The sequence below is a fragment of the Agelaius phoeniceus genome, chromosome 16, assembly GCF_051311805.1.
Source record: "Agelaius phoeniceus isolate bAgePho1 chromosome 16, bAgePho1.hap1, whole genome shotgun sequence".
NCBI lineage: Eukaryota > Metazoa > Chordata > Aves > Passeriformes > Icteridae > Agelaius > Agelaius phoeniceus.
Window position 1 is genome coordinate 7907637 of NC_135280.1, and position 13611 is coordinate 7921247.

Consider the following 13611-nt stretch of genomic DNA (forward strand, 5'->3'; position numbering starts at 1 on the left):
GAACACCCAGAGATGCCACAGTGCAGAGCTCTGAGAGCCCGGCCCAGCAGGTTCAGCTCCACCATCACAGTGGGCTTTAATGGCACCACCAAATCCAAGGGTGCTGCAGGTGTTGGCTTAGAATAATCAGCCTCTCTCCTACCCGAAAATGGCCATTTTAGTGCAAAACGCCTACTTTGGGCATTATGAAGTACTGAGAGAAGATAACCCCATTGGGGAACTGCAGAATGCAGCGCTGGTCCCCCAGCTTTGCAATCTCGGTGTTCCCAGACTCTGGGAGAAGCCCAGGGGCTTTGCTTTGGGATGGTGCTCTCAGAACAGATGTTTTGTATTAATTTAACGTTTGTGCCAGCACTGACACATTCGCCTCTCTGCTTTCCCGAGGCAATCCCCAACTCCGGTGGGTACGGGATCACCCACACGGCACAAGGGCAGGGCAGAGGCCCTGCCACGGGCTCAGAGGCCCCGACCCGGGCTCAGAGGCCCCGACCCGGGCTCAGAGGCCCAGCCACAGGCTCGCAGCAGCCTGGCTGCAGCACAAACACACACCAAGGCTGTCTGTGGGGAAGTTATGGCAATAAAAGCACCATAAGGCCCACGAACAGAACCGCTCGTGGCCGCGGTGCCGGTGGGGATCAGGGCGGCTGTGGGCGCTCTGTGGGGCGGGCACAGCCCCGCGCCCGCGGAGAGGAGCGGGCGGCCCCAGGCCGGGGCAGGGCAGGACCAGGGGGCTCGGAGCCCTGCCCGGGGCGCTCGGAGCGGAGCCGGGGCCGGGGCTCCCACCTGCACCAGGCCCGCCCTCCGCCATGGCCGCGTCCCGATCGTCACCGCGGCAACGGCTCCGGCAGCGCCCGCGCGGGGCCGGGCGGGGCGGGCACGGCGCGATCGCTTCCGGAGCGGCGGCGGGCGCTGCACGTGGCGCGGGAGGTGAGCGCCGCACGGCCCGGCACGGCAGGGACCGGCACAGGGACCGGCACAGGGCATGGCCCCTCACGGCCATGAACAGGCACCGGCACCGCACGGGATGCTGTGGCGGCGGGGCCGAGCCGGGCCGAGCCGGGCCGTGCCGAGCCGGGCCGGGCCCGGAGCGGGGCGGGACTCGGGCTGACACCCCCTCCCCTCCCCTCCCCTCGCCGGGTGGGTGCCGGACACACAGCGAGAGGGGGCTGTGCTGGGTGTGCTGGGCTCGGGGCTCTGTCCGCGGATTGACAGCGTGCCTCAATGGTGTTACTGCAAACCGAGCAGGAATAATTGAGTTTTTCAGTGAGTGGGTGCTAAAGGGTGCTCTGGTGTAATCAATTTGTTGGCATAAATGTCCTGAGAAAAACGGAGAGCAAGGATAAGAATCACCGATAGAAGGAAGTTTAAGGTAATAAATCAGGTGCCTTGGAAAGGTCTTGTGATGCTGAGTGGGCAGTAAAGCCGTGTGAACTTCAGTGTTAAGTGAAAAGTCACAGGTATCTGGAAAATGAATTGTATTTGTGTATATACCCACTAATTGTATTTGTGTATATACACACGGATATGTTTTGCCGTTTAGAAAAGATATCTGGAGGATAGGTACTGAGACAACGTTATGGTCTGCTGCTGTGAAACAAATAGAACCTTACAAGCTAAGACAAGGTACACTAAACAACATGATAAAAAGAATCACCCCATAAACAGTCTTTTCTGTGTGTCAATATGTTCTGGTTCCCCATCATGGAAATCAGACTGAAATTAGAATGTCAGGGACAATGGGAGATCAGGAATGGTTTCAGAAAAAAGGAAGATCAAGTAGATTAGGACTTGCATTGTCTCTTTGAAGCAGTTCACTAACATTTTCATATCCTTTTTTAGAATGATAATAAAGAAAAAGAAAAAAGACATTCATGAGGAACCTGTACAGAAGAAGAAAAAGGTGAAGACTGTCATTAAAATTGAGGAAGATGTTAAAACTGTCATTAAAACTGAGGACAGTGGCCGTCTCAAGGAAAAAAAGAAGAGCAGGAAAAAAGAAAATTTAAAAGATGAGTGCTTACACAAATTGCAACCAAAGAATAATAAGAAAAACAAGAAGAAGAAAGTTGGCTATGAATTACTCAGGGAAGATCATTTAGAAAGCTTTATGAATAGAAAAGGTCATCTGGATTTACAACTTCAAGAGGAATCAGAGGAACAAATTAAAATATTCAAGAAGAAGAAAAAAAAAGTCCATTGTCGTTTCTCCTTGGAGAATAATGAGAGTAGTGACGTGGAGCTTTCAAATCATCGCACAGATGGTACTAAGAAAAATGAATTATCTTTTAAAAAAAAGAGGAAGAATACTGATTTGGATTTGGATGGTGAGGTAACAAAGAAAAAAAAGAAGAAATGCAGTTTTTCATTAGAGGACATCCAGGACAGTGAACAAAGGAAATCTGCAAAAGTCTGTAAAAACACCCACAAATACACTTCACAAAGAGCAGTTTTTATGGGTGAGGACTATGACACAGGTAATGCTCAGAATGGTGGGGAGAGTTATGTAAGAAAGAAGAAAAATAAAAAGAAAGATAAGTCTAACTGCTTTTTACCACAGGCAGATAATGAGGACAACATGCATCGAGTTCCTGGTAGCCCCACTGCATTAAGTGACTTTAGAAAAAGGAAGGAACATAATTCCTGGGCATTTACATGGACAAGCAGAGAGGAAGAGAACAAAATCAAGAACTTTGGGCATATCAAAGAGAGGAAGAAGAAGAAAACAAAAGCTATTTCTTCCTCAACCTGTGAAGATAAGCAAGACTGCAGTCACAGCATTCCTGATAAGCATCTCCCAGCACAGCAAGAAGTTGAGCTTGAGGAAGAAGAGCTGTCTGGAAAGAAATACAGGAAGAATTTCAAATATAATAATGAAGTCAGTAAAAAGAAAAAGAAGAAGATTAAGAAAAAGGAGAAGGAAACAACATACTCAGAAGTTTCTTTAAACAATGACAGTGCTTCTAAACTCCAAAAAATACAATTGGAAAGCAGTAAGAACAAAGAGAGTGAAATGGAGCGAGCTGAGTGTGTTACAGGGGACACTGTGGATGGGGCATTATGCAATAGCAAACCTGTGCTGTGTGACAGAAAAAGGAAAGAAAGGAAAAAAGTACAACCACAGGACTCAGCTGAAGAGCCAGGTTCAAAAGCAGATGCAAAAAAGATCAAGACAGAATCACCATGGAATGAGTCAGTGGTGAGTTGTGGAGAGGAGGGCAGCTTTGCTCCCTCCTGCTGAGGAGCTGGAAGCCTTTGGGGCAGTTCCCTACTTTGCAGGATGCTCTGCTCTTGGTGACACTGAGGTCACTGAGGGTCCCCCTGGGTGTGGGGAGGCAGGATCAGCTGGTCTGTGTCAGCATGGCACAGCTCACAGGGTGGCACATTCAGCATGGCACAGCTCACAGGGTGCCACATTCAGCGTGGCACAGCTCACAGGGTGCCACATTCAGCATGGCACAGCTCACAGGGTGCCACATTCAGCGTGGCACAGCTCACAGGGTGGCACATTCAGCGTGGCACAGCTCACAGGGTGCCACATTCAGTGTGGCACAGCTCACAGGGTGCCACATTCAGCATGGCCCAGCTCACAGGGTGGCACATTCAGTGTGGCACAGCTCACAGGATGGCACATTCAGCATGGCACAGCTCTCAGGGTGCCACATTCAGCATGGCACAGCTCTCAGGGTGCCACATTCAGCATGGCACAGCTCTCAGGGTGGCACATTCAGCGTGGCACAGCTCACAGGGTGGCACATTCAGTGTGGCACAGCTCACAGGGTGCCACATTCAGCGTGGCACAGCTCACAGGGTGGCACATTCAGCATGGCACAGCTCACAGGGTGGCACATTCAGCATGGCACAGCTCACAGGGTGCCACATTGAGCGTGGCACATGCAGCATGGCACAGCTCACAGGGTGCCACATTCAGTGTGGCACAGCTCACAGGGTGCCACATTCAGTGTGGCACATTCAGGATGGCACAGCTCACAGGGTGGCACATTCAGCATGGCACAGCTCACAGGACATCCTGAGCTGGGAGGGACCCACTGGGATCAGCCAGCCCAGCTCTTAAAGGAAGGGCCCATAGAGGGGTCCAACCCCAGCTGAGCTGGTCCTGTGACACCTGGGGAAGCAGAGATGCCTGCTGCTGTCATCACACAGTGTCTCAGTTGTGAAAATTTAAATATTACAGCTATCAGCAAGTACTGGCCCAAAAATAGAGTGGGTTTGTACAGTCATAAATGCTCAGTTGCTCTTAGCAAAGTGGAACACTCTCCATAAAACAGGAGTTGAATACCATGTAATTTACCCTGACAGCAGGAGTTCATCTAATTGTTTGTTAGACTTTCCTCAAGCTTTGCTGCTGTCACTGCTGGAGTTATGTAATGTTAGGAGCAAAGGGGAAAGTTAGCCAAAACCTGTTGACTAATTCCAACAAAACTTCAGAGAAAATCCTAGGAATCCTAAGTGTAGACTGGGCCAACAACATTGAAATATAAATTCTGATAGAAAGGTACTAAACACCTAAGCAGGCAGTTTTAATTAAAACAGTAAATCTATGCAAGAAAATAAATAGATGTAAGAACTGTGTAAATTGTAACTGAGGGTAACTGGGATTGGATCCTGACTGACTGGTCAGGAAATCCCATCCCAGAGTATTGCAGTACTTGCCACTTCTGAGGTAAAATGATTATGATGAAATATTTGAAATACAGACAGTTTTTCTTTATCTGATCAAAGTTATGTTTTAAAGCTAAGGGTGCCAAAAGTTAGTACCTGCATGCCCAACTTCTGTTGTTATTACTGGGAATTAAGCTGTGAGATGCTCAGAAAATCAATAGGTATCTATCTGTATTTGTGGCTGCTTAAACTTGACTTTGAAAATGGCACATTGCAAGTTACTAGGAGGTAACTTTTATTCCTGTAGGTAATGAGAAGCTGCATTCCAGTTGCTTTCTATCAAGAATGTTGAATGCTTGGCTTATTTAAATGTCAATCACTAGTTAGGAAGGTATCACTGAAGATTTTTGCACGTTAAGGGTAGAGCACACCATACTGTGAGCTCCTCAAGTTCTGTGGAAACCTGGCAGCTGCCTGGTGTCTAGTGCTAATAATTAAATTTAGATTCATGTGGAGACCCAGATACAGCTTTTTTCACAGGGGTTTGTGAGGGGAGTGTGTGTGCTTATCAGTCATGAGGTGAGCAGATGTTTGGGGCTTTCAAGTTGGATTTCTCCTTTTGACCTTTCAAAAGGACAGGGTGGTTTTATTGCTGGATCTATTTTCTAATTAAATTGGCATTGCCTTTTTGTTGGACATTATTTGGATTTTGCAGCTGCTTACATTGTGTAGAGGCAAGATAAGCCCTACCATGTAAACTTTCATGACCAGTTAATATGGAAACCACAGCAAATACTTTGCAAACTACTGAGGAGAAGGGAGTAGTGTGATGTATGTTTTGTTCCTCTTTCCCATAGGCAGCTCCTTTAATAATAAGAAACTACTCAAAAGAAAATCTGAAGGTTGAGAGGTCTGGGTTAATCAGTTCTAGCAAGTTCTAGTTCCTGCCAGGCCAAAAGACACTACACTAATAATAATAATAATAATAATAATAATAATAATAATAATAATAATAATAATAATAATAATAATAATAATAATAATAATAATAATGTGGCTGATTGTGTGGTCTTGCATTTAAATGTGCCAGAGTCCCGAAATGTTTTAATCTACACACAAGGCTCTGCATGCCTTAAAAATGCTCTGTTGGGCTTGCCCTGCAAGTGAAAAAGCAGATTTTAAAGACAATGTGGAGTGATCCCCAGTTAATATCAGTGCTTGGTGTTTTTCTGGTGGGATGCCATTGCAGTCAGCTGGGACAGTGAGGAGGACAAGGACTCCGTTTGCTGCTTTGATGTTGTTTGCCAGCAGACAGCATAACCCCAGCATGTGTGAATGTGCTCCTTTTCCATGAAGTTGGAGGCAGCTTGGCACACCTCCATGGGGTAGTTTTTTCCACTCAGTAGCCCTCAGCAGGTCAGCACGGTGCTGGGAATGAGCAGGGATGGGGGTGTTCTCTCCTTCCAGCTAAAAAGAAAAAAATAGGCTGCAGTTGTTTGCAGAGTCCTGTCAGGACAGTTTACCTGCTTGTTTTAATAGATCTGAAAAGACAGTACCAGGCCATCTAGAAGGAAATGGGGGTTGGTTTTGGTTTCTTCTTTTCTTCCAAGAGCACGAGCTCTCCTTCCTGCAGACAGTGTTCTCCCATTTTTAATAGTGCATGCACTTCTGTGTGTGTGAAAGCAGGGTATAAAAGGTAGCTTTGGAAAATGAGGTAAATCATTGATAGCTTTTAATAGAACTAAAGCCTCAAAAAAGTAACAGCAGGTTCTGCTGACAGAAGTATGTTAGAAATCTTTTCCTTGTCGTTTCCCTAGCTGTTTCATGCTTGGTTTATTATGTTAGCTGTATCAATAAATCTTCCCTTTGGCCACTTTTTCCAGGCTGGTTTAAAGCTTATGGCTCTCATTTACCACTCTCCTGGACTTATTACTTACCCTGTTGTACTTGATGCCCAAAAAGCTTCTCCTGATGACAGATTTGGCAGAGAAAGGCTGGGGGCAGTGGTTTAGGCACGCCAGTCACTGGGAGCAGAAGGGCTGCACTTTGTGGAGATGTGATCAGGATCTGGTTGTGTGTGGGCTCTGCCCAGATTTGCCTCCTGCCTTCCTTCCAGCCCATCCATTCCTTCTGGAGCTGCTCTGTCTCTTCCATCAGCTCCCTGTTCCTTGCTCTCAGATGTGGCATCAGGTGCTGCTGGCTGCCATTGCAGGGGACAGTTCATGTGTGAGCTCTGCCTCTCCTGGGGACCTTCGTGCACAAGGGAGCACATGCAGCTGCTCTTGATTGGCTTTTGTGCATTTGTTTCAGAGAGACCTTTAGTTATTTTACCTCCAATTTCAATTTTTGTTTAACTTGCACTGTCTCTGGGCCTCTCTTCAAGTATAAATTTAAGCTTTTACAAAATGGTTTAATTTGAAATTACTCTGCCTGCAAACATTACCATGCATGCCAGTATTGTTGGCAGGTCCTTAATGTGTAAATGTAAAAATCATTTATCTTGATTAAAAGAAAAAATGTTTTTTCTTTGTGTGGTTTTTCAATAGGAATACACAGATTTAATTGGCATTTTCATCTTAGAGCTGACTGTTTCTTCTTGCCCCTGAACAGTACTACTGATTGCTTACTTTTTTAACTACTTTTGTGGTAAGAGCTGTGTAAATTCTAATTAATCAGAATGGATAAAAATAATCATACAAGTTTTTTCCTGTTTTACAGGAACATCTAGATGGTGTAATTATTGTGAAGGAAAAAAAAGGAAACTGTGATGAAATTAACATAGACAAGGTATGCTCTGTCCTAAGAGGGTAAGATCTATAGCAAATCAGCATTTAAAATATGCATAGGAATTGATACAAAAAACTGCTTTGTTGCTTATCTGTGCCTAAATTTCCCTAAATAAAGCTCTGCTTAAAATGTGCTTTACATGTGGGTTAAGTCCAAAATGTACAGTCAATGTCAGAACTAATTAACTTACTAAGTTAAAGACACATTTCTTTGCCTCTCATCAATGCAGACAGGTAGAAAATTAGACTTGATACAGCAAACAACTCATTTAACAGACACTAAAAAATTACAGTTTGTATGTTGAGTGTGTGAAAGGATCCCATGCACCTTTTAATTTTCCTTACAAAATTCTGCAGATAACTAATTATTCTGTTTTTCTCTTACTGTTTCATTGTGAATTGTCATTGAACACACTGGACCCAGAGTCTTATGCTGCATGTGTCATTTTCTGCACACTAGGTGAGGCGGCAGGCCCTGCAAGAAGAAATTGACAGAGAATCTGGCAAAACCAAGGCCAAAGTGGGACAGGTGATGTATGAGTTTAGACCCCAGCCTGATGGAAATACTGTGTTCCAGGGCAGGGTCCTGTAAAAACCACTGTGCTCTCTTTGTATGTGGTTTAGACCCCAGCCTGATGGAAATACTGTGTTCCAGGGCAGGGTCCTGTAAAAACCACTGTGCTCTCTTTGTATGTGGTTTAGACCCCAGCCTGATGGAAATACTGTGTTCCAGGGCAGGGTCCTGTAAAAACCACTGTGCTCTCTTTGTATGTGGTTTAGACCCCAGCCTGATGGAAATACTGTGTTCCAGGGCAGGGTCCTGTAAAAACCACTGTGCTCTCTTTGTATGTGGCTCATGTACAGCGCTGTTCCTTCTACTGCAGGTTTCAGGTCATGCCATAGAACAGCTTGGTACAGTGCCCAGAGTCAGAGAGCTGAGCACTGAACTCCTTGCCACTGCACAGTGCTCTGATTCCCATCATCACTCCTCAAAAGCAGCATTTTCTCTGGTTCCTCTGGACAATGAGCCATCAAACATTGCTACAGAAGCATTTTCTGCTTACTGTGAAATACAAGTAATTTTTGGGCTGTGGATGCAGCAGTCACTGAAGTGTTTCTGATTTCTTACCTGCACGACTTAGCACATATTCAGCAGCAGGGACACCCATGAAGGGGTGAAGGGGTGGCAGCTGTTAACACAGGTGTGTGATGTTCAGAGTCAGTTCTCTCATGGCTTCTACATCTTCCCCCACCATCTCTTTGGAAGATATTTTCTGATTCTTTGCTTTTGCATCCACTCAGCCTGGCTCCTGACACATTCACAGTAAGGTAGTTGAAGCTTGCTGCCGTATTTAGCCAGAAGTAAGAATATTGAGGTGGAGAGAAAGCTTTGCTAGTAATTCAGAGTAAATCTTCTGTTGTTTTGCAGGACTGCCAGAGTGCCTAGAAAGCTGGAATATGCCTCAAACAAATGCCAGAAACAGCTCCTGTAGATCTAACATAGTGGGAGGGAGTCTCACTGCTCTGGAACTACAACTGTCTAATAGTGTCTGGAGTCATTGAGAAAAATGACATCCTTGGCAGGAGATCTCAGTTCTTTGGCACTGATCTGTTTCTGTTTAGTAGTATGCAGAAGAATAGAAGCTGTGAAAACTAATTCATCAGCTCCACAAAGTGAGCTGGAAATGCTTCAGCAGAAGCTGTGTGTAGTGCCTGCCAGCAGCTCACTTAAAAACAGGGTTTTGACAAGCCATAATTATATCTGCATCAGTGCAGATGTCTCCCATTGCAAAGGGAGGACTTAGATTTATTTATCTGTGTCTTGTGTGTGTCTGGGTGTATCTGTGTCACAGACTGGGCTTGTGCAGCAACTTGCAAGGTCAAAAGGCTGAAGTATTATGGGTAGCTTTCTTTCATACCAGGTATTCTGGCCTGTGATGGTGAATGATACTCCAGCCTTGCTTTTTGTTGCCTTAAACCCCTGCTGTAGCTTTCCTGCAGTTGTGTAGCATGCTGTGTGTCATGTTGGCTGTCTGCTGGAGAATGACTGTTTTATGCAAGCTGCAACTGTTCTGTTGGAAGGATTTCAGGCTGACATAAACATACCACTGAATTCACATTTTTTTTCCTTTGATGTAGCCAGCTTAATCTGTTTAATTAATAATCAGACATTCTGCCATTTAGTATCATGCCCAATTTTAAAGAAAAAATTCTGAGTAAGTCCTGCCAAAAATATTAATAAGAGACTGCATAGTTGTAGTGCAGGAGTCAAATATACCCTTGAATAATGAAGCCTGTTCTTAGGTAAGCCAAAAGTTCATGAACTCTGTAAATCCTATGGTGTATCTGGGGTTTTCCACAAACAGCTGAAATCTCATTTTAGTTGGATATTGCCTCCTCAGAAAGGGGCCAGAATCTGCAGACAGAAGAAAAATCCTGAAGGGATGAAGTAGTTCAGAGAGGGCAATTAAATGCAAATACAGTAAATACAAAGAACACAGCAAAGTGCAAGGGAGGGGAGGCTTTATGAGAACTAGACTTGTCCTGTTGGATAGGGGAGGCCCTCTGGGTGTGCACCCTTGCAATATTAACTGTAATTAGTGGGATGAGAATGCAGATATTACTTATAGCTTATAAACCAGATTGAACAGTGTCCACAACTAACAAACTCTGCTGAAAACAGCAGCTCCCTAGCTAGGCAGTGGGAGGATGAAAAGATAACCCCACAAAGTGACAGTGAAAGAGGATTAAGTCTGACAGTTTTCTTAGAATAAGAGATGCTGTCTGGCTCTTGGAGCTGGGTAAAGAGAGAGCAGCAAGCCAAGGACAGAGGGAAAGGAGCTTCTCAAAGGGCATTAACCCCTGGCTCCAGGTGCAATGGCTGAAATGCTGATGAAGGTGCACTGAGGCAGAGCCAGCTCAGTCTGGTACCACATCCCTGCAGAGGTTCTGCCCATGGAATAACAGTGCCCAGCTCTGTGCCCCTCTCAGGCTTCTGTGTTCTGTTCTCATCTACACAGCCAGAAATTGTCTTCCTTGGTCTTGGTATTTCTTAATTTTAGTGTTATCTTTGTTTTGCCTCACAGGAAATGAACCTTGGACAGTGGAGTACAGCTACTTTTAAAAGTTCTGAGGAACAAAATAAGTTTTTTAGACTGTTGGGTGGTTTTAAAAAGGGTTCTGTGCCTATGCAAAGTCCTTCAGCAACTACAAACAAACCAAACATGGCTCTGAACCAGGAAGGGGAGCAGAAGTTACAGCAGGCTCTGAAGATGGAGTTTGATAAAGCAATGGACTTGAAGCAACACAGAGGAATTGGTCTTGGATTTCAGCCTAATGCCAACAAGAAAGTATACATAGACAAATATGCATCTAGATCTATAAAATTTGAAGATTAAAACTCAGAAGTAATAAAGAGAGGAAAATCTCCTTTTTGCCTTCTACATCTTTTTACTTGAAATATCAAAATGCCGAAGAAATTTCATTTATGAAGTCCTTGAAGTTCAAGTTTTCAGCTACATATAGCAGAGGAGCTGAGTCCTCACTTCATCCAAACAGTAAGTTTTTGAAACCTTTATTTTGTTCTGCAAGGCAAGAGACAGCCTCCTTCAAAGACTGAAGATGTGCGCCATGCCTGCAATTAGTTGAAATTCAGTAATTTTTTTTTAAATGCTGATTTAATAAACTTACTTTTATCTATAAGTGATTCCAAAGGATTTTATTGTTCTGTAAAGTCTTCACATGTTTTACATTCAGTGGTACAAAATGATGGTGCTTTACTTTGAAGACACATTAGTGGTGTGCCCTCAAATTTGATGAGGGCAGACTTTTAACTCAGAAAGTAATTCTTAAAAATCTAACATCTTCCTTATAATAACAGATAGCATTGGACATCCTCTGTATTGGAACTATGCTCTGGCAGTTGGATTTCCCATCAGCAGCTGTTAGCTAAAAATGAAAGTATAAGCAGTTTGGAGAGTAGCATCAAGAGAATTTCTACATTTCTTTATCTTTTAAGATAGCTTCACTTTTCCACAATAAGTTTTCTGCAATGGACTGCTCTACCTGAAAGCATCTGCCTCCAGCAGAAAACACACTTGAGAGCACTGGGTTCTGATGCATTTTAGGCAACTCTTGAGAGGAAGTGAAAATTATCCTGAGACTCCATCTTAAGGGGTTGCCGTGAATCCATTCCTGTATCTGGGAAGAGGGAGATGCTCTTCCTGCAGGGTCTAAACTTCTGGAGAAAACCTTCTCCTTTAAAGTGCATTTAAACCACCCCTACCTCAACATGAGGCTGATCTGCACTACTGCTCTCAGTGTTCAGCACCAGCTTCCACCAGCCCTTCTAGGTTTTGGCTCCTGTTTTACTAAAATTCAGGTGGTTGAGGTTCTGTTTTCTCTTCTGGTTTGAAACAAATGCTGAATTCAAGCCCTCAGCTACTTGCCTGGCAAGGAGAAAAAAAAAAAAACCACTAAACAAAAGTAGCAATAGATATAAGATCTCAACATGGGGCAGAAGGGGTGAGAGTGAAATTTTATTAGAAATAATAACAGTACATGTAACTAAATTCCAGAAGGGGTAAGGTGATGGATTTGTATACACAAACTCCCCCAGAACACACAGATGAACTGCAAATTGTTTTATTCAGTGATAGGTACTTTGCAAATATAGAGGACTTTGCATAATTTCCATTTTCCTTTGCAACACTTTAAGATTCCTTCCATTTTACAAAACACTGCTGGACTAAAATGAAAACATAAACATGTCTGTGTAAATGTATTGTAGAAATTAAGAGCAGTAACACCTCAGCCATTGTTCTCTGCTACTGGAACCAGCCAGACAAATGCTGGCAGCATCCCAAAGCAGAGAGACAACTCAGTCTGTTATACTGAACTGCTGCTTTCTGCAGAGGAGAATGAGTATTCTGCAAGAGGGATGAAGTTTTGAGGCTGTGAACTCATTTCTACAGATTAGCTTCCTTTTTTGTTAAAATTACAACAGATTAGATCTCAAAAGGCTTTTGCAACCATAGAGATTCAAGATAACTGTTCACTGAATGTAAATCAGCATTTAAAATAATAATGCTATGGTAAAACTGGATAGAGAAACTCAGGTTAAATTATTGCACTCAGAACAGTTTTACCTTTGCTGTGCCCAAGTAAATTGTCTCACTAAGGAAAGTAACAATGCACTGAGCTCCTGCAGGGAGAGTGGATCAGTGATTTGTGGCCTTGCTTCCATGCTCCCTTGTGCAGGTGACTCCTGGAAGAGGCACCCATCAGGTCCTGGACTGCAGAGGAAGCCGCAGGGCCAAGTCTGTGAAATGACTCATTTCAGGTTGTTTGCTCCTCCTCTTGATGTATTCCAGGGTTTTCACCTAGATTTGAAAAGAAAGGTATTTGGAGATTTTCAGTGTCTCATTTCACAGCCATCAGTTCATCTCTGTGAAGGTGTTTTACATCATGCTCTTTATCATGTATGTGTTTCTGAAAGGCTCTCAAATGCCACTTTACAAGCTTTCAACAGGCAGTTCCTCCACAAAATAAAAATGCAGTATTTCTCTTAAAGCTAGTTTTCTAGTAGTTAAGAACAACCAACACTTTCACGTTCCTTAATGCTTGTCATACTATTAAAGTTCTAGAAAGATACAGACCACTTGAAATAAGACAAGTTGCTTGTTCATTAAGAAGCATTTAGAAAAATAACTTGTTGAGGTTTTAAGACAATTTGATTTTTTTAAGATAGTAGCTTGTAAAGAGATGAGGTTTATTCAGTTCAAGAAAATGTTGCCTTTTCCCAAATAAAGATTGGAAATAAGAACTAAAACCTCTCTGCATTGTCTGTCTCCTTCCCTTACCATAGTCTTGGTGTCAGCAAAGCCATGCTTCTGAGCAAGATTCCAGAGATTGACTGAAAGCTGGTTCAGTCTGTTGTTTCGTAGGTCCCCATGAGCCAGAATGGTGTTAAAGAAGTAGAGAGCCAGCTGGCTCTGCCTCTTCAGGGTCTAGGATGAAAACAAAAATATTCCCATGTTACTGTACACTCATCCCAAAATACCCAGCTCAACCTCACCAGCCTCTCTGAACCCTCAGAAGTTCAAAGGACTCTCCTGTTGTGACACACAGCAAGAGTTACAGACATAAAAATACAGGCAGGGTTTTCATACTCCATTCAAAATGCAGCAAACAGCACCAGCTGTAA

At 43.8% G+C, this 13611-nt stretch overlaps 3 protein-coding genes across 5 annotated transcripts in view; 1 reads left to right on the forward strand and 2 right to left on the reverse strand.

Annotated features, from left to right (window-relative positions):
* IQCK (IQ motif containing K) overlaps window positions 1-865 on the reverse strand; it is a 37533-nt gene extending 36668 nt beyond the window's left edge. Inside the window, exon 1 of the mRNA XM_077186708.1 lies at window positions 784-865. Within this exon, the coding sequence (XP_077042823.1) occupies window positions 784-808 (25 nt within the window). The 5' untranslated portion in view covers window positions 809-865. The remainder of the gene's footprint in view (window positions 1-783) is intronic.
* Window positions 798-11107, forward strand: KNOP1 (lysine rich nucleolar protein 1). Of its 2 annotated transcripts, none has more exons than XM_054643813.2 (5): window positions 798-927; window positions 1840-3196; window positions 7339-7407; window positions 7867-7935; window positions 10493-11107. In XM_054643813.2, exons 2-5 carry the CDS (start codon window positions 1841-1843, stop codon window positions 10802-10804), a joined length of 1806 nt encoding a protein of 601 aa, XP_054499788.2. In that variant the 5' UTR covers window positions 798-927; window position 1840; the 3' UTR covers window positions 10805-11107. The 2 variants fall into 2 exon arrangements, with proteins under 2 accessions (XP_054499788.2, XP_077042821.1); XM_077186706.1 differs by lacking the exon at window positions 798-927 and adding an exon at window positions 1162-1369.
* Window positions 11108-11924: 817 nt separating this feature from the next.
* Window positions 11925-13611, reverse strand: part of VPS35L (VPS35 endosomal protein sorting factor like) — a 43531-nt gene continuing 41844 nt past the window's right edge. For both annotated transcript variants that reach the window (XM_054643418.2, XM_077186701.1), the window contains exons 30-31: window positions 13268-13414; window positions 11925-12787 (exon numbers count right to left, since the gene is read on the reverse strand). In XM_054643418.2, the coding sequence (XP_054499393.2) occupies window positions 12689-12787; window positions 13268-13414 (246 nt within the window). In that variant the 3' untranslated portion in view covers window positions 11925-12688. The remainder of the gene's footprint in view (window positions 12788-13267; window positions 13415-13611) is intronic.

Excerpts from the sequence above, each read along its gene's own strand:
- KNOP1 (XM_054643813.2), top strand. The coding sequence starts at position 1,841 with ATGATAATAAAGAAAAAGAAAAAAGACATTCATGAGGAACCTGTACAG. Across the intron at positions 3,197-7,338 it reads CACCATGGAATGAGTCAGTG|GAACATCTAGATGGTGTAAT; the intron begins GTGAGTTGTGGA and ends CCTGTTTTACAG. Across the intron at positions 7,408-7,866 it reads ATGAAATTAACATAGACAAG|GTGAGGCGGCAGGCCCTGCA; the intron begins GTATGCTCTGTC and ends TCTGCACACTAG.